Below are 14,481 nucleotides of genomic sequence, written 5' to 3'. Positions count from 1 at the left end.
ATTTTCTCAAGTGTGGGGACTATGTAAGGGCTATGGACATGACACACAATCAGCTCTGACGAGCCAGTACAAATCTATGCACTACCCCGCTGACCGGGAGAAAAAAAATGCTGGAGGAACTGAGTAAAGACAGTGAGGTTAGAGTATGGAAGATGCCTTGCAGCATTGAAATGCCCAGTTTTCCACTTTCCAGAACCAGAGGTGGAAATGTTAGCGGTTTGCACCCACCTTCCATGCAGTAGCCCGCTCTTCAACATTGAGAGTTGCGATTCTGAAAGCCCCAAAGGTGGTCAATGGTAAGCTTGTGGAATTTAAGGCCTTATGAGAAAAATAAGTTAGGGGTTAAAACTCTTGAATGAACCTATGAAAATCCCCAAAAGGAAGGCAGGAACAAAGAAACGAAGAAAATATATGGATAACATTTTATACACATTAAATTAGTAAAAATAGGAATTGGAACATCCATTTCCATTTCCCAGACTTGCTCACCAGTCACTTTAAGACCTTTGTTCCTCTAGAATTTACAGGAGAACACTTGATGGATGAGACTTGTTACAGGAATAATGACGTGCAGAGGCCTTCTTGTTTTATGCATTTTACATTTAACAGAGTCTGATATGGTTTGGCTATGTCCCCACCCAAATCTTATCTTGAATTGTAGCTCCCATAATTAATTCCCACATGTGGTGGGAGGAACTCAGTGGAAGGTAATTGAATCAGTGGGGCAGGTCTTTCCCATGCTGTTGTCATGATAGTGAGTTCTTATAAGATCTGATGGTTTTATAAAGTGGAGTTCCCCTGCACACTCTCTTGCCTACCGCCATGTAAGGCATGACTTTCATCATTCACCTTCAGCCATGACTGTGATGCCTCCTCAGCCATGCGGAACTGTGAGTCAATTAAACCTCCTTCCTTTACACATTACCCAGTCTCAGGTGTGTCTCTATTAGCAGTGTGAGAACAGACTAACACAGAGTCACAACTCAGAATGATGCACAAGATTGTGTTTATCCTACCCAGACTCTAGAGAAGCAATTAGGGGGAGCTGGCTCTACAAAGAGTATGCTTCTCATAAAGCCAATCATAGGACAATATAAACGGCACCATAGATAGGCAAATACAGTAGCAAGGATGGCTCAAAGACGAATCCCAAACTTAAAAAAAATTAGTACATGCTAATAGTAAAATCATGGAAAAATAGAAAAGGAAAGGAAAATTAAGTCAAAAAAAGGTGTTAGAAGCACACACACACACACACACACAAAATAAAAAATAAAAATAAAAAGGCTGGGCATGGTGGTGGCTCATGCCTGTAATCCTGGCACTTTGGGAGGCTGAGGTGGGTGGATCACGAGGTCAAGAGATAAGGATCATCCTGGCAAACATGGTGAAACCCTGTCTCTACCAAAAACAGAAAAATTAGCTGGGCATGGTGGTGTGTGCCTGTAGTCCCAGCTACTCGGGAGGCTGAGGCAGAAGAATCACTTGAGCCTGGGAGGCAGAGATTACAGTGAACTGAGATCACACCACCACACTCCAGCCTAGCAACAGAGTGAGACTCTGTCTCAAAAATAAAAATACTAAAAAAAATTAAAAACAGACTAGGATGCACACTAAAAACAGTATTGTATGTGGTAATGGTATTGGGGGCAGTTTTTATTTTCTTCCTGAGTATTTGGGAGGAATATTTACTTACTGGGAGAACTATTTGTTTTTTGAATAAGCACATAATCAAGACTTGAAATGGGCAGGGGGTAGATGATGAAAAATTACTTAATGGATACGAGATACATTATTCTGGTGATGAGCACACTAAAAACCCTGACTTCTCCATTATGTAATATATCCATGAAATACAATTATACTTGTACCCCATAAGTTTATACAAATAAAATTTAAAACAATCACTTTCATAATAGACAAAACCCAATAAGAGTATTTTTACATAAATCTTTTATTTTTATTTTTTGGGGACAGGGTCTCACTCTGTCACCTAGGCCCAAGTGCAGTGCTGCATTCTTGGTTCACTGCAACCTCTGCCTCCCTGGCTCAAGCCGTCCTTCCACCTAGGCCTCTTGAGTAGCTGGGACTACAGGTGCACACCACTATGTCTGGCTAATTTTGGAGAGACTGAGTCTTGCCCTGTTGCCAGGCTGGTCTTAAACTTCTGGACTCAAGGGATCCATGTGCCCCAGCCTCCCAAAGTGCTGAGATTACAAAGTGCATGAACCACCGTGCCCAGTCCATTTTTACATAAATAAATAAATGATGCTGAAACAAGTGCTAACTGCTTAAAGGTACAGTCTTACCCCAGGATGAATATCATAATGTTACTTAGATAGTGCTAAAGTGAAAAACAAAGAGACTAACAATCTAATAGAAAAACAATGAAATAATCACGCAACTCACTTTAAGATAAAGTAGCCAATAACTGAACAACAAAATAATTACCTCTACCAAGAGGAATGCAATAGGAAACTAATATTTCATCCATTAGATCGGCAAAAAATCAAGTTATTTGATATTCCATTTTGTCATGCCTGTAGGCAAGTAGATATTCTTTATTTAAAAGAATAAACTGGACAGTCAGTTTGAAGTACAATTTAGGAATGTGTCTTTAAATTTGCACAAGCTAGAAAACAACAATTATATTTTCATATATCTACATAGAGAAGCACCCCACACACACAGATACACACATGTCAATTAGTAAAAATTCACTTAGCTCACTGTAACATCTAATTCCTGGACTCAAGTGATTCGTGAGTAGCTGTGACTACATGTGTCACCACATCAAGCTAATTTTTAGTTGTTTATTTTTTATATATAGTGATGGGGTCTAGCTATGTTACCTAGGTTAGTCTTGAACTCCTGGCCTCAAGAAATCTTCCTGCCTGGGTCTCCCAAAGTGCTGGGATTACAGACATGAGCCACCATGCCATCCTCTTGCTTGTTTTGAACATTTGAATTTTGCCAAAATAAAAAATTGGGAAAACAAATGAGATATATTTATACATACTTAAAAGGAAAGAACTGCAAATCCCAAGCTGAAAGGAAAAAGCAAGTTATAAAATAACACATAGAGCATGATATCATTTAGTTAAAATAATCCACAGAACATTACTATAGATAAATAGATGCTGTATCAGTGCAGAAAACAGAAAACAGTCTAGGTGTTTTGAGCAGAGAATGAATAAACATAAGCAATCAATTTGTCTGCAAAATCTTGAGAACGGCTGAAGGAGCAGAAATTGGGGGCAGCCACTGCAGTAAGTTGCCCTCATGATACTCTGCTCACCAGAGATCAGGAAGCTGCCTCTGTTGACATGGCAGCCACTGCTGTCACCAACACTTCCTCCTTACCCTCAGAAAGCTAGGGACGAGACACTGACTGTTAGCCAAGCATCCTCGATTGCCACAACTTCTCTTGGATACCTCATGCTTCCTGCTGCTGCTGCCCTCTCCCTGGTCTCCTGTAGCCTTCAGCCAGTGAGTCAGCTGACCAAGACTCTTTACCTGCTGAGATAAACCAAAACCTGATTCCTGAGAGGTGTAAGCTTTTAGCAGTCCCACCTTGGTTGGATTGCAAGAGTCTTCCATTGAAATTTTCCTCTATACATGGAAATATTATAGGAGGAACTTCAGCATGAAGGGTTTTGAGAAGAGAGGAGGTTATATAGTAATCATTTTATGATATGGGAAGTAAACTTACCAAGAAACTGGATACATTTGTTTAAATAGTTCGTGTGTGTGATCTCTTAATTGCCAAATACTTAGACACTGTAAAGCCTTTACCATTGTTTTGTTGGGGTGATGACAGGAAGAATTGATTTTATTAAAAGTGGTCATTCCCACATTTTTTTTTTTTTTTTTGAGACAAAGTTTCACTCTTGTTACCCAGGCTGGAGTGCAATGGTGTGATCTCGGCTCACCACAACCTCTGCCTCCTGGGTTCAAGCAATTCTCCTGCCTCAGCCCCCTGAGTAGCTGGGATTACAGGCACGCGCCACCATGCCCAGCTAATTTTTGTATTTTTAGTAGAGACGGGGTTTCACCATGTTGACCAGGATGGTCTCGATCTCTTGACCCCGTGATCCACCTGTCTCGGGATTATAGGGGTGAGCCACCGTGCCCAGCCCATTACCACATTTTTAACCCGAAGTGTATTTACCTCTTACTTAAAAATCTTTCCTGCTTCTTATTCTTCCAAATGGTCCGTTAAGAACCATTAGCAATTCTTGAGTCAGTTTTGTGTGATTTGAATTGTGCTAAAAAAAAAATACATTTTCTGTAGAATTTCCGATGTATTGTCATTGGATTGTACATTATGTTCTCTCATAATTTGGCCTCTTATGTCTAGTTAAACCTAAAGTTGTGGGAGTATGCATGTGTGTTGTGTTGTTCCTTTCTTAGGCTAAGATTCTCTTTTAAATTCCTGTGTTTTGGTTTTTATTTAATTATTTTACAATTTACTTATTTCAGTCTTGATCTTCTGACCTCGTGATCCATGCACCTCAGCCTCCCAAAGTGCTGGGATTACAGGTGTGAGCCACCACACCTAGCCACTTTGCTGTTTTTAATCATCTGTGAGATTGATTACATTGTTATGTTATTATTAGCTTGAAACTATACATTATTCTCTAAGTGTATAATCTATTCTCAGAATATACAGCTAAATATATTATGAATATATATTCTCTATTTAGTTATATATCACATTTTATATAAAATATTAATTTTCCATCAATTTCTAGAGTTTTAAAATAATGTATATATTTTATTTCCTCTTCGACTCAGAGATTTAATCATTAATTCCCATATAATTAAGCCTTTTTGGCTGATTTTAATTAGGAAAGGTTGCTCAATGTTTTGGATTTGGTTTCTCATTTAACTTTTCCTCAGGTGGGATAATGTGCCTACAAAATGTTACTTTGAAAAATGTGTCAGTGTTACAGAAAAAAAAAAAAAGGAAAATGTGGCAGTTTTTAAAAAGATGTGTACCAGGTAGACAACTTATATTCATAAACATTTCATGGATAAAGCAGTGTCTGTTTGGAAAGTACAAAATTGTCTCTTCGTATTTATCAATCTCTATGTATCTAATTACCTACATGCATTTGAGCTTATGGATTATATTATTAAGATCTCATATAACTTTACATATTTTGACCAATTCAGAGAGAAGCCTATTAAAATATCCCACTGTGAAGAAAAAAATATGCCAATAATATTTAATGTCCCTTTGAAGTTTGTAGTTACAAATTTAAAACAGAGAATGTTCATTCATCAGGGACAAATATGGAGGAGGCCATTTTCTGGCTCAGCCCTGGCTGGGGTTTTGCTAGGGGAGTACAAGAAGAAGTGGCAACAGAGTTGATGTCTCAAGGGAGTAATTATAATCTTGCCCTATGAGATCTAAAAGAGATAAGGCAGGAAACTAAAGAAGGAAGAAGAGGGTGGACAGGAAAAGTGACGGGCTCACTGAACTGGAGGTAGAATAAGCAGACTGCAAAACAGGAGTGATATAGTTATGGAGAAGACTGTAACTCTCTGGTAACTTGGAGAATCATTATGGTAGGTGGCTGAGGTCGAGTGGAGATATGATTATTAAAGGTAAGGCTAGAGAACTAGGGGTGAAAGAAGATAACCCACCTGAATGCTAAAGCCACTCAGAAGGAAGGAGTGAATTCCTGAAGCAATTCTGGAAGGGAATGCACCAAAACTAACATTTAGTCCCTTTTAAGATTTAATTCTTACAATTAGTTTATAAGTGATTCTTATTTTCCTCTTTGTATTGTTCTGTATTTCCTAAATTTCTAAAATGTGCAAGCAGTACTTTTATAATTAGGAAAAAGTTACTTTTTAAAGTCCATTTGTAGTTTTTAACGAATTCAAAGCAGCATGATTATTTGTCATGTAATTATAGTCTAATCTTACCTAAGTTTATTGTATGACTTTGCTGCCCTCTAGTAACACTAAACAATACAGAAAAAAAGAAACATCAATTATTCTATCTTTTATATCCAGAGGGCACGTAACTGTTGTCTTCTATAATGTATCTGCTTCACATTTTTTTCAACAGGGACAATAATGTATGAGTGATACTGACCCAACAGGTGGTAAGTGGGTTCTTTCAGAAAGGGTGCATTGATTGCCATTTTTGCCTTTTCGTTGGTTACACTGTCCTCAGATGTATAATATAAAGTGTCCATTGTGAACGTAACATGAGTGTCTTGTTCTCCTATGGTTCTGAATAATACTCTTTCACATAGTAACACTAGAAGATACAAAATACTGAACTGGATAAAACGATTTTAACTGTTCATTTTACATGAAATGTTTGAAGAAAAATTTACTGCAGAAGACACCTTGGAGCTGTTAATTGTAATTATCTTGCAGGAAAACGTTCTGCCTCTGCCCTCAAAGTCCTTACACATTTTCTAATGAGAAAGACACTTAAATGGCCATTGGCACTGTTAGGTCTCACGATACCCCAAAGCATGCCACTTTAGCATGCTGAGTACTTGGAACTAAAGAAGATTGGAAAACCACAGAAGGAGCCTCAGAACCAGAATCTCTCTGACCTGCTCCTGCCCTCCTGTCTTTGGCCCCTCTTTCTCTCCCAAAGCACAGGGAGAGGTTCTCTGAACTTCATATGTCTGCATAAAGGATAGATTCCCCCAAAAGAAATTCAATTGTCATGAGTCTCCTCCCCAGGAATCTCATCAACCAAGGAAGATTGACAGCACCACCGAAGAGATTGAAGGTCAAGACCATGACCAGACAGACTTGGCACAGGCTCGATCAGCTATTCATCTTTCCCTTAAATTATTTTCTCAACCTTAAGTTGCCTACATCCTTCCTTCTCTCTCCCCTTTTAAGAAGGTATACAAGCTTCTAAATTTCATTCAATTATTGGGTACTCACTTTTTCCCATGATGCCCTGTGCATATCACAAATTTGTGTGCCTTTTTTCGTGTTACTCTGTCTACTGTCAATTTGCTTTAGTCCTTCAGAAAGTCAAGAGAGTGTTTCTTGTCCCCTACAGCACACAGAAAATATAAACTCAAGTTGAAATTTCTATCATTTTGTATCAGTTCTTAAGATGTAGTACCCTATTGATTTCATTCACAACTATAATCACGATTAGCAATTAATTTTTGTTTATTTACTTTTTACATCACTAGCTGCTGACTACAGTTCTAGGACAAAGAACACATGTGTCTTGTTCACTACTGTATCCCTACTGTCCAGCACAATGCCAGAACATCAAAAATGTTCAATAAATGTTGTTGAATGAATGGATAAAAGAAATACCTGGTCTAAATAGAAGATGCATTTTAAAAATAAACTAGGATGAACAAGGTAACCTTCATTAAAACATTTACTTTTGTTCCAAGGTTGAGGGGTCACCTCTGGTGAAGGCCTTAGTTTGGATAGAGAAATTTCACTAATTTCCTTTTGGTTGAAGAAAGTGTCATTTTAGAAAATGAAGAAATGACCATTATAGCTGAATTGCCAAAACATTTATAATAGCAGAATACATTTATAAGAGTTGAATCTCCACTGGGGATACTCATGTGCTCAATAATTTTTAAAGTAACAACTTTATTTAAAAAACAAACAAGAAACAATCTCGGGATCTCTTAAACCTGGAATGAGTCAAAGCTTTGGTAGAAACGATGATTTCACTCAAATAGAACCAATGGTTACATTTTAATAGAGTTTGATACAAAGTATAATTTTACTAACAATTTAAACTAGGACCATTTACATGCTCTAAATGGAGGTACTTATCTCTATTAGCAAGTTACTTGCAGTTACTCTGTACCTGCAGGAGAGCGCATTCCTCACTTTCACCTTCTGCTTAAATGCCTGCTTGTGGGGACATCTGTGTGTATAGTTTTTAAAAAGAAAGAAATGAGAAAAAGAACTCTGTTGAACAAAAGCTATAAGTGAAGAGTTATTAAGCAGGTGAACTTTTAAAAACAATTGTATAATGTACACACACAAAATTTACCCTACTATAAAATGAAAATAACTCTTTAAGCAAATATACACAACACAAATAAAACATTGTCAATACCAACACCAACAAGGAAATTTATTATAAGGATTCCAGGGAGATCAAGGGAACTCACACTGGGAGTGCAGTCCAGCTTCTGGAAAAGTCAAGGACCTGGAAAGGTACTGGAAGCCCGCCGAGTATCCTCTCTGTCTGCATTCTTCTCTCCTGCTACATTGACTAGTTTTCTGGCTCCTGAGTTGACATGTAATTTAAGGCTTTCCTGTAGCTTTTGAGTTCATTGCAATTCCAGCCATGAGCAGGGACTCACTGTCTCTGTTTCAAGGGCAAATTCTTGGAAGATGCTGATCAACCCACTTTGCATCAGCTAGTACAATGTAACGTGGTATCTTAGTCCTTTATTTATTGCTATAAATAAATACCTGAGGCTGGGTACTGTATTTAAAAAAAAAACAACAAAAGGTGTATTTGGCTCATGGTTCTGCAGGCTGTACAAGAAACATGGCACCAGCATTTTTTTCTGGTAAGGGCCCCAGGAACCTTCTACTCATGGCAGAAGGTGAAGGAAAGCCAGAGTGTCACATGATGAATGAGAGAGGAGTGAAAGAGAAGAGGAAGTACCAGACTTTCAAACAGTAAGTTCTCGTGGGAACGAATAGGGCAAGAATACATTCATTATGAGATAACACCAAGCTATTCAGCTTTGCATCTGCCCCCATGATGCAAACACCTGTCACCAGGTCCCACCTCCAACACAGGAGATCACATTTCCATGTGAGACTCAAAGAAAAAAAAATACTCAAACCCTATCACCTGGCTTCCTAACTTGCCAGGGTACCCTTTTCCCTAGAAAAGGCAGTTTCCCAAAGGTGGAGGGGAGATGTCTATTACGATTTTTTTTTTTTTTTTTTTTTTGTGAGACGGAGTTTCACTCTTGTTGCCCAGGAGTGCAATGGCGTGATCTTGGCTCACTGCAACCTCCACCTCAAGCAATTCTCCTGCCTCAGCCTCCCAATTACTACTTTAAGAACTAATCGCCAGGTGGTGTGTGCCTGTAATCCCATCTACTCTACTCAGGAGGCTGAGGTGGGAAAATCGCTCGAACCTGGGAGACAGGTTGAAGTGAGCTGAGATCCGCTATTGCACTTCAGCCTGCATGACAGAGCGAGACTCTCTCTCTCTCTCAAAAAAAAAAATTAAATTAAAAATAAATAAATTGTTGTTACCTGTAGAAAATGTCCATTTACATCAACATAAGGTAAAACATTTATCACTAATTAAACAGATAATGTCTAATACCATTCAGTCAACAAATATTGTCTATTGTGTGCCAAGAGCTATTCAAGGTACTGTGAAAACAGCACTGAACAAAACATAAAAATCTCTTCCCCTATTGTGTTAGTACCTTTTGGGTTGCTGTAACAGAATACCATAGCTTAATTAACTTATAAATAACAGAAAATTATTTATTGTCTTAGAGACTGGAAAGTTCAGGGTTAAGGGGCCACATCTGGTGAAGTCCTTGCTACACCACATACCATGGCGGTTTGTGACAGGGGAAGAGAGTACAAGAGAGCAAGAAAAGGGGCTGGACTCATGCCTTTTATGAGGAAGTCAATCCCAAGATTACTAACCCACTAATCCAGTGACAACACCAGGAATCCATTCACAAGGACAGAGCTCTCATGACCTAACGCCTCCTAAATGTCTCACCTCTCAATATTGTTGCATCGGGAATTAAGTTTCCAACATATGAGCTTTGGGGGATACATTCAAACCATGGCACCCATGAGTTGACATTCAACTTTAAGTTACTGCAGAACTGCTTTCACCAAAGGAAGGACTAAATCAATCTTATAAATAATTAAATTATTTCTTCAGCCTTTTTCCAGAATAAAATTATCGAGATGTCCAGAGTTATAGATTTTTTAAAAAGGAAAATCCTAGATCAGGAATTCCTAGGCTATTATATTTCCCCTGCCAAATAAAATTTTTAGAGATAAAATAAAAAACTGAGGAGGGCTTATAGCTTTTACTACTTTTTAGTTTGCCAAATAAGGGCATGAAGACAAACTCAGAGATTACCATATATTATCATCATTATATATAGAAATAAAGACATTTTTCTCTTCTTATCATGAAAGAGAGAAGAAAAGGCACATAATCTCAAAATAAAGGACTATTTCTTCCAAGAGAGGACATCTGGCTACTCTATACACACAGGCTATCCTTCTTATTTTCTTTTGGCAGCTGAATAGGGAAAACTTTTCACAAGTTCACAGACCTGAATTTGGTAGTCATTGTTCTAGACTACATAGTTTAAGACTGAGTTGACAAACGAAACTGGTTATTGCCTAATTTTTCTGAATCTATGGGCCAATTAATCCATGTAAAGTCACAATTTCATGGGGAAAATACTAACCAGAATTCTTGCTTGGAAAGATGACTTTTTTTTTAAAGGAACAATTTATTGATTGAAACAAAATCATTGATGTAATATAGTTCTTTGTCTTCCCAGGATACTAAAGGCATTGCAATATTAACTGGTGATGACTTACTATATGAACAAACAAATTAGTATGTCTGATGCTCAAAGCACAGACATACGTTATCAAATAATTAGTTTCTGATAGTATACCAGCTGACAGGCAATTAAGGCAGGTATTCAATATCAGGAATTTAATTCCCACAATTGCCATAATTTCTGATAAAAGAAACTTTTGCTTGCTTGGGCAGCAAGATAACTTTTAAATATTTCACTTTGCCCTTTAATTACATAAGTAGACTGGCAAAGTTATAAATAAATTCATTGTATCTGAATATAACCATACACTGCATAGTCATGTTCTGATCAATGATGGACCACATACATAGTGACCATCCTATAAGATTGCAATGCTGCCGGGCCCCGTGGCTGATGCCTGTAATCTCAGCACTTTGGGAGGTCAAGGTAGGTGGATCACCTGAGATCAGGAGTTCGAGACCAGCCTGGCCAAAGAGGTGAAACCTTGTCTCTACTAAAAATACAAAAAAATAGTCATGTGTGGTGGCATGTGCCTGTAATCCCAGTTCCTCAGGAGTCTGAGGCAGGAGAATCACTTGAACCTGGGAGGCAGAGGTTGCAGTGTGCTGAGATTGTACCACTGCACTCCAGCTTGGGTAACAGAACTAGACTATGTCTCAAAAAAAAAAAGAAAGAAAGAAAAGAAAAGAAAAAAAAAGGATTAAAAAATGGAGCTGAAAAATTCTGATCACCTAGTGACAACATAGCAACCCTAATACTGTAGCATATCATGTTACTCACCTGTGTGGTGAAGCTGATGCAAACAAACCTGTTTCAGTGGTACAAAAGTATAGCACGTACAATTACATATAGTACATAAACTCGATAATGATCATTAATGACTATGTTACTGGTTTATGTATATACTATATTATCGGTCCCCAACCTTTTTGACACCAAGGACTGGTTTCATAGAAGACAATATTTCCATGAACCGGGGGGTGTGAGATAGTTTGGAGATGATTCAAGTGCATTACATTTATTGCATACTTGATTTCTATTATCATTACATTGTGATATATAATGAAATAACTATACAATTCACCATAATGTAGAACCACTGGGAGCCCTGTGCTTGTTTTTCTGCAACCAGATGGTCCCATCTGGGGGTGATGGGAGACACTGACAGATCATCAGGCATTAGATTCTCATAAGGAGCGCACAAGCTGGATCCCTTGTGTGCAGAGTTCATAATAGGGCTCGTGTTCCTAGGAGGATCCAATGCTGCTGCAGATCTGACAGGAGACGGAGCTCTGGTGGTAATGCGAGTAATGCAGAGTGGCTGTAAATACAGATGAAGATTTGTTCACTCACCTGACACTCACTTCCTCTTGTGCATCCCGGTTCCTAACAGGCCACTGACTGGTACCAGTCTGTGACCTGGAAGCTGGGGACTCCTATTTTATCTTATTTCTCCCATAGTTAGTGAGGCCTCATCAGTTGTTAAGGCCCAGATATTTATCTTCCCCCCAAATTTATATATTGAAACACTAATCCCCATTGTGATAGCAGAGGGGATGTTGGAATGTAATTAGGTCACAAGGGTGGAGCCCTTATGAATGGGATTCGTGCCCTTGTAAGAAGCTGAAAAAACCACAGTTGTTTCCCTTGCACCACGTGAGGGCTCAGCTAGAAGGTGCCATCTATGAACCAGGAAGCAGACCCTCACCAGAAAACAGATCTGCCAGTGCCTTGATCTTGGACTTCCCAGCCTCCAGAGCTGTGAGAAATAAATGCGTTGTTTATAAGTCACCCAATTAATGATATTTTGTTGTAGCAGCCCAAATGGACTAAGACATCAGTTAATGTATATAAAATATTTTTTACATATTTATTGGTTTTGTGGCTTCTAACATTTTAAAAATAAACTTTGAAAAAGTGAGAAACAATGTCTACTTTTGACCACTCATCTCCTGCATAGGTAGGAGGTGGCTGGAGATGCCTGTACTATATTATACTTTTTATTGTTATATTAGAGTGTACTCTTTTTATGTGCGTGGGTGGGTGGGGTAACTGTGTAAGAAAAAGGTATTGTTTTCATAGAACATGACAGTTCCATATTTGTTATTTTTCCTGAAGACCTTCCATTGGGACAAGATGTTGAAGTGGAAAACAGTAGGAACTGATGATCCTGACCTTGTGTAGGCCTAGGCTGATGTGTGTGTGTCTGTGTCTTAGCTTTAAAAAGTAAAACAAAATAATAAAAATGGTAAAAATAGAAGATATTTTTGTGCAGCTGTAAATGTGTATTTTAAGCAAAGTGTTATTACAAAAGTCAAGAAGTTTAAAAAAACTGCTGGGCATGGTGGCTCATGCCTGTAATCCCAAAACTCTGGGAGGCTCAGGTGGGCAGATCATTTGAGGTCAGGAGTTCAAGACCAGCCTGGCCAACATAGTGAAACCTCATCTCTACTAAAAATACAAAAGTTAGCTGGGTATGGTGGTGCACCCTTGTAATCTCAGCTATGTGGCAGGCTGAGATGGGATTGCTTGAACTCGGGAGGCAGAGGTTGCAGTGAGCCGAGATTGTGCCACTGCACTCCAGCCTGGGTGGCAGAGTGAGACTCCATCTCAAAAAACAACGACGACGACAACAACAACAACAAAGAAGTTTGAAAAACTAAGAAAGCTATAAAGCCAAAAAAGGTATAGTAAGCTATTTATTACTGAAGAAACAAATGTGTTTAAACGTTTAGTGTGGTCTAAGTGTACAGTTGTTTATAAAATCTACAGTAGAGGATGGGAATATCCGAGGCCTTCACATTCACTCACGACTCACACCGAGCAACCTCCAGTCCTGTGAGCTCCATTTCTGGTAAGTGCCCCATACAGGTGCACCATTTTTTTTTTTCTCCCAACTTCTTGTTGATTTTCTAGGTGCACCATTTTTAAAGCTTTTATGCCATATTTTTACTGTATCTTTTCTATGTTTATATACACAGATACTTACTGTGTTACAATTGCTCCAGCATTCAGTACAGTGACATGCTGCCTAGGTTTGTAGCCTAGGAGCAGTAAGCTGTGCCATACAGGTATGTAGCAGGCTATGCTACTAGGTTTGTGTAAGTATGTGTATGATGCTCACACAATGATGAAATTGCCTAACGGCATATTTCTCAATGTATCCCATCCAGTGACACATGCTTGTACTGCGGCTGACTTTAAAATGACAGGTGTTCTTCCCCTATCCACATCCAATTATCACTTTTACAGTGAGAGAAATTTTGAAATTTCAGGCCAACATAATAACATATTCTGCTTCTGGACCTTATCTTTGCTATGGCTACCCTAATCACTTTACTGAAAATCTTTCTCAGGTGTCTGGAGGCTGACCAGGCACAATTTGAATTTTCTATGATTAGAAAAGGGAGTTCAATTTCAGTAGTGAAACATTCTGTTGGAATCAGAACTTACACCAATGCTGAACAGCCAGAATATAAGAACTGAAAGTAATATGAGTAGAATGGAAGCCAAACGTTATTAACCCTTCCTATTAACTAGAAGAAAACATTAATGTTACAGAGGATGCTCTTAGCTCCAAAACTGAGTCCTAGTTGTGTAAATGTCAAATCCAATTAAAGAAAATCAGAGAAAAGAGGGAATGTGTGTGCCAATGGAAATGCATGGAGGGGGCAGGTGCAGTGGCTCACGCCTGTAATCCCAGCACTTTGGGAGGCCAAGGTGGGTGAATCACGTGAGGTCAGGAGTTCAAGATCAGCCTGGCCAAAATGACAAAACCCCATCTCTACTAAAAACACAAAAATCAGCCACGTATGCCTGTAACCCCAGCTACTTGGGAGGCTGCGACATGAGAATCACTTTAACCGGGGAGGCAGAGGTTGCAGTGAGTAAAGATCATGCCACTGCATTCCAGTCTGGGCCATAGAGAAAT

At 38.7% G+C, this 14,481-nt stretch overlaps 1 protein-coding gene across 5 annotated transcripts in view; it reads right to left on the bottom strand.

The window, feature by feature from the left end:
• Positions 1-12,041, bottom strand: part of LOC128930367 (uncharacterized) — a 47,526-nt gene extending 35,485 nt beyond the window's left edge. For 2 of the 5 annotated variants that reach the window (XR_013530560.1, XR_008478327.2), the window contains exons 1-5: positions 11,904-12,041; positions 7,832-7,891; positions 6,928-7,042; positions 5,653-5,701; positions 229-318 (exon numbers count right to left, since the gene is read on the bottom strand). Coding sequence is in view for 1 of the 5 variants with exons in the window: in XM_078358499.1 (XP_078214625.1) it covers positions 229-318; positions 6,928-6,951 (114 nt within the window). In the remaining 4 variants the exon portion in view is untranslated. Of the gene's footprint in view, positions 1-228; positions 319-3,105; positions 3,517-5,652; positions 5,702-6,927; positions 7,043-7,831; positions 7,892-11,903 lie in introns of those variants that run through there. The other 3 variants (XR_013530561.1, XM_078358499.1, XR_008478329.2) reach the window with 2 other exon arrangements.
• Positions 12,042-14,481: the final 2,440 nt, after the last annotated feature.

The sequence above is a fragment of the Callithrix jacchus genome, chromosome 21 (assembly GCF_049354715.1).
Source record: "Callithrix jacchus isolate 240 chromosome 21, calJac240_pri, whole genome shotgun sequence".
Lineage (NCBI taxonomy): Eukaryota > Metazoa > Chordata > Mammalia > Primates > Cebidae > Callithrix > Callithrix jacchus.
Note: the sequence above shows the minus strand (reverse complement) of the source record. Positions and strands in the feature narration are given on the sequence as shown.